At 34.2% G+C, this 5,981-nt stretch overlaps 1 protein-coding gene across 1 annotated transcript; it reads right to left on the reverse strand.

The window, feature by feature from the left end:
* Positions 1–1,927: 1,927 nt before the first annotated feature.
* On the reverse strand, positions 1,928–5,190 carry LOC110454694 (excitatory amino acid transporter 2-like; the record flags this gene model as incomplete). The annotated part of the gene is made up of 5 exons (XM_021504345.1): positions 1,928–2,273; positions 3,325–3,459; positions 4,199–4,294; positions 4,329–4,382; positions 4,943–5,190. Coding segments are annotated over 5 exons (681 nt in total), but the record flags the coding sequence as incomplete, so codon positions are not given.
* Positions 5,191–5,981: the final 791 nt, after the last annotated feature.

Below are 5,981 nucleotides of genomic sequence, written 5' to 3' on the forward strand. Positions count from 1 at the left end.
GAGTAAACCTGACATTTATAGAAGTGGTAATAGTATTGTGATTGCTAGGACAGGGGAGATAACTTGTTCAGTAATGTGGATGTCGCGGTATTTAGAGCATATCAGATATACCCGAGGCATTTATTTGTCGTTCTGTTGCTTACAGTAAGCTTTCCAAGAGGTATACATTATGTAGAGTAAACAAAGCTTTGTCTTATACTAGAGCGCAGGAAATATTGTTGGATGCCTTATCATCAATAGGTTTAGATAGAAAAAGTTCGGTCTACACAGTTTAAGGAACGGAGGAGTGTCCGAGGCGTCTATGAATCAGAAAGTATCTGAGCGCCTTTTAAAGGCCCATGAAGTTGGAAATGTGTCGTCGCTAAAGACGGATATATTACGGATTCGGTAGATACATAATTGGCTGTATCTTAAAATTTGAACATTTGATAGATTTTATGTATCGATATATGGTCAGTGCGCGGTTCACACACTCCTTTGTCTATTTCGAATGGGTAACGAGCTATAATTTCATTATGTCTAGTGTTATGATTTGAATTTAATTGAATTATATTCGGACGAATATAATGAGGGAGAATATAAATGAAATTAACTTCGGTTGTTTCCGTAAGTAATCGGGTAAGGAAGTGTCGGGGGGATGTCACGTGGTGTAGGGTATATATAGGGAGCACGCGCTAGGTGCGCTCTTTCGAGTTCGTTGCTCATCACCAGATCTATACATGATAATTTTCTTATTTATAGTGTAAGGATGTTTTTTGATAAACACATTAAAATGCAATTTTGTGTAGATGTATGTTGGCCAGTGAGGGTAGGATGTGTTTGGTTGTGGATTGCAACAAACGAATGAGTAACGAGCTATAATCCAATTTATGTCTTTTGTTATCATTTGAAATTGTTTCCCCCACCGGAAACAGGCATGAATGAGGGAGAATATAAAGAATTTTATATACAGCTTTTAATGTACTGCATACATTTCTTTTTTTTAAACCTCGTGTCTTTTTAGGTTAACATGATAACCAACCATCACTTGTTGGGGAAGCTCTATTTCTCTACATGTTTCTTACTACCGACTCATTGAGTAAACCTGCTTAAGTTGGTTAACATTTTTGTTTACCCACTTATGAGTTACACCCTGGACGTGCTTTTATTTGAATCTTTCAATTATGACGTCACGGAGCAATGCTTTGCGGTATCATCTTCCATTGTGACACATGATGTTGGCAATTGTTTCCCCCACCGGAAACAGGCATGATGTATTTTCAAGAGAAGCATGTGGTACATAGATAAACGTCAAACGCAGAAAAAAGGTTCACAAACTCGTGATAGCTGGTTAACATATGTATGCGCTGGTCTTAATACAATTCGAAAATCAATTCTAGTTAGGTAAATGGGATAACCAACCATTACTCTTTGAGGAACCCCTATGTATAACTATCCCATGGCAATAAGTATGCACAATGTAGTACTTAAATGTACGGTAGTGTTAGGTCGATGATAATAGAAAATCGGTCGATTTGCAATTCACATGCACATAATGTATGTTTATACTCTCGTGGTTAGCATACAAACAATGTAACTACACACAGGATATACTCTGCTCTGTTTTTCGCCTAATAATAACACAAATACATGTCTAGTCGAAATGAGCATTTATTTGATTAAAATACCAGTAATGAAATAATGACCAATAGCTAAATCTTGATGGTATAAAGGCAAAATACAAAAAACTAAATTCCATAGCACATGCATATTATAAGTAGTGAAAATGAAGAAAAAACTATTCGTATAGAACGTATTTTGTGATGTACAACATGTTTTATTTTGTCTTAATTATACACATCATTCGTTTTAATTGTAGTTTGAAAAAGAATCTCTTAGTGCATAATGATCTTTGTTTTTTTAATCGTTTTAATTTCCTCACAGTTGTTTTGAAACAAAAATATGTCATCAAGTAGGGATATGACGGTTGTACTTAGGTGACTCGGTTTCCTTGAATGAGAATCCTTCTGGAATGAATACAGTGCTGACTGTCCCGAGTGCTAGCATTCTTTTTTCTATCCATTTTAAATTTTGTTTTTACACAAACAATAAATCAAGCTAATATGTTAATACGTAGCAAACATATCTAGAATGCCGACTGTTGGGCCTTGTCGTCCCCAATTTCTATATCTTGTAACATGTCGGACTGTTCCAGTGACTTCTTACAGAAGTGATACGTTACAACTACACAATGTGTATGGCTTACAAGATTACTGGTCGAGCGGATCCGATCCCTAAAAAAAAAAGACAAAACACATCTTCCTCATTTCAAATGTTGTTGTATTAATTATTAATAACAATTTCTTTTATTTTTTTATGGTTACACTTAATATGATAGAAATCATTAGCGTTATTGCTTCAGAATAAATGAAGAACTATTCAATCTTAACTTTACAATTTTCGACAAAGTTATGATGAGTCAAACAACACAAATTTCATATCAGGTAGGCACACGAGCCAATAGAAGCAATAGAAATAACAAATTTAGAAGATGGTTAAAACGGCAAAGATGCGTTTACCTAAAGTGAAATGCGGATCAGCGTATTATTTATATGTATATGTGTGTATATACTTCTCAGTATATTATTTAAGCATTGAACTGTTTTTGTATGGTATTTATGATCTATTTGAATTACACAACTTTGCAAGAAAACAACATAATGCGCGCTATAATTTAAAATTAAAATTAAAAATGCCCGTCTTATCGACAGTCCACACACTTTCGTTCAATAGTTTGAACAGCGTATTGTCGCGTGCTGATTGGCAAACAAAGTAGCACTTTGAAATTTTAACAAACACTTCAATTATATTCCACAATTCCACAATTCAGTATCAATACAATTGCGTATGATATGTCTATAGGGTGATTTAAGTTTATCAATAGAACTCTGAGCTGAAAGTTAGATTTGAAATTGTTTCGATTTTTCTCCGGAACAAATTTAGGGCATGGATAAATACAGTGAACACCGGAAATCCGACCTTGCCCTCCACGAGGGAGTTATTTTTGGAAGTTAATTCGCACTGTAATGAAATACTCCTTGTTTCACCTTACAGACGTGAATTGATTTATATATACAAATATACAAAAGAAACAATAATCCTCATATCAGTTACGGTTTTACGTTTCTTTATCATGACAAAAGGAATAGCTTTTAAATCTCAGTAATTAGAATGAGTTAAACTACCGCTTGAATGGCTGAGCTCGGGAAAACGTTTTAGTGGATATTTACAACTGGTTTGGTTTGGTTTAGTATTGTTTAACGTCCTATGACTTATGATACTTACAAAAACCACTCAACCGCAAACAGCAGAGAAATAGAACCGGCTGGTATGTTCATTGATGTCAGAATCATCACTATGGCTACGATACTAGCACTTGGTATGCTAGGTAACGCCATGCTGCAAATATCGGCTAAAATGCTAAAAAGAAAACATTTTAGAGAAAACACTTTTACTGTAATAATTGGAAAAAGTGAACTGACTTCTGCAGGTTAATTACGAAAAGGGTTAGCTTCGCTTTTGCCATTGTTTAGAAGCTATGAAATAGTCTTATCTCTGTCCTAAACCATACATATTATTTGACGGTTCAAAACTGATGGCGGCATCTAGTCAACTGCTTCAATAATCCCACTAGAACTTAACCAGTAGCAGTCACAACTGCTAATTTAGTATATCATAATCTGAATTGTTAAATACTCATGGTACATACCAAGTATTTGCTGCAAAAACAACTGGTGTATCATATCAGAATGAGGTTTAAATGATTATATTACCAGTGTGTGTAGCTATCATTTTCTGAAACATATTTGCTGGTTTTTGTTTGCTTCTTACTATGTTTATTTGTTTTGTTGTTTAGGTTAAGGTGATATGAAAAACGCAATTGTAGGAATTTGAAGAAAAATCATATTGACCTAACATGATGCAAGAAGATACAAAAGTAAAGGTTGAACCGCTTCTGATCGGGTCGGATCGTTACATACGTTCAGTAAAATAATGATTGTACTATTGTACTATTTCTAAATACATGTTAACTATAATATTCCATTCCATTGATAAAGCTAATCACAGAAGTGTTTTTTTATGATTATGATGGTGATGATGACTGTTTCAAGTATCGACCTAAAGAATTAATGTATAATATTCAGTAAAATCAACCTACCCTATAAGAATTATGTCACCAGCATTCAGATCCATTCCCACAACATTGCCAATAAATATGGAAGCGGCTGCAATTAACATGACGCTCCCGTTTGAACTTAGTGCCACGGACAATGGCGCAACAAATCGACTGACCCTTCTGGTGATCTTCGCACGCGGACAATATCTCAGGAATAGCCATCGCACTGTAATGAAATACTCCTTGTTTCACCTTAGTACAACAGTTAATTGGATCTTTACAAGTAGTGGACACAGCTTTGTATTAAGATTACTGTACATGTTGAAATTCAGGAAAAAGTAGAGAAAATATTTTTGTCAATATAATGTACTATAATTCATTTTCTCTTTTTGTTCGTTGTTTCAATCCAGTTGGTCGAATTTTCGTGTCATAACTTTGTGAATTATAGAAACCAAACCTCGGAAATGAGTTGCCTTTTTTAAAATAAATGCAAGCGATGAAGCGTCATTAATAAAAGATTTTTTAACCACCTTTTATCATATATCATTTTCAATCATAAATCATAACTACATTAAGTTTTATTGGAGTAAATATTTTCTCTTTCATACATCAGCTTCTTTTCACACCTCGGTATTTCTGGTTTTTCTAGTTGTCAGGTAAATTCCTAATAAGGTATTTTTTGCCATATATATGTCTTCCTATACAATGTCAGTTTTACAGATTTCCATGAAAATATCGCCATATTTGTATTAATCATATAATATGATCAATCCAACAAAAACTTACGGGCTTGTTGTTGCAAAGACAATCATCCAAGCTTTACCGATCTGTACAGCAAATCTATAAGGGTTTCGTCGGGTCAACACAAAAAACAGTGTCGGCATTAAAATTAACTGATGCAGTAATACACCAACAACCATCAGGCCAACCAATATTCCCAAAGCCTGAAAATTCTGGACAAGGTCTCTTACAGAAGCTGTAGTAAATGCGATCAAACTTAGGACACCCACGGGCGTGAACCTGTAACAAGGGAAAAAGAGAAATCACAATGCAAAGATGTTCTATGACCAATCAGCAATTATATTCGCACTTAAGTATAAACAAATTAAATATTTCGTTATATCTCTCGGATAGTTGGACGGATTGACTGTATAATGTATTGTATTCCGAAGAACTTTCGCCGAGTATGATGTTCCACCTCTACAGCGAAAACACATTGTCATGCCTTGCTTATTTGCCCATAACATGTAATTAATATTTTTGTATAAAAGTATACATGCTTTGTGCGGCGATCCTGTTTTCACGGTGGTTATTTTCTTTTGAAAACTACTTCAACCACAAAGAAACAAAATGCGGATGAATCGTCTTATTATTATCATAAAATTATAATGCCAATTAGAAATGAAAAAAACCCCATCTAGATTGATATCTTTAGAAAATTGAATTGAAATGGCATATTGGGTGTTTAATATTGTGAAACATTTTTACCATAAAAGCCACATCATGATTATCATGTCGAGTACTGGCTTTCCCTTCTCTTCTACCTTGTTTATGGCTATGCCTAGCAGCAAACATGTCACAATAATACCTAAGGAATGTATAAAACGCATTATTGTAACTAAACCTTTTTTTTCGAGAATAAATAGAATATCTATGAATTGTGTATCAGTGTAAAGAAATGTCACTTGGCATATTTATCATAACTATGTAAGGAATGAGAAAGTCTTATGTAATTGTACGTTTCCATTATCAAAATCTCATCTTGTAATGCATAACCCTTTTTATCAGATAACTGACCCATTTTACGATGTCATACGGCCATGTC

Source organism: Mizuhopecten yessoensis, unplaced genomic scaffold (assembly GCF_002113885.1).
Source record: "Mizuhopecten yessoensis strain PY_sf001 unplaced genomic scaffold, ASM211388v2 scaffold8035, whole genome shotgun sequence".
Taxonomy (NCBI): Eukaryota; Metazoa; Mollusca; class Bivalvia; order Pectinida; family Pectinidae; genus Mizuhopecten; species Mizuhopecten yessoensis.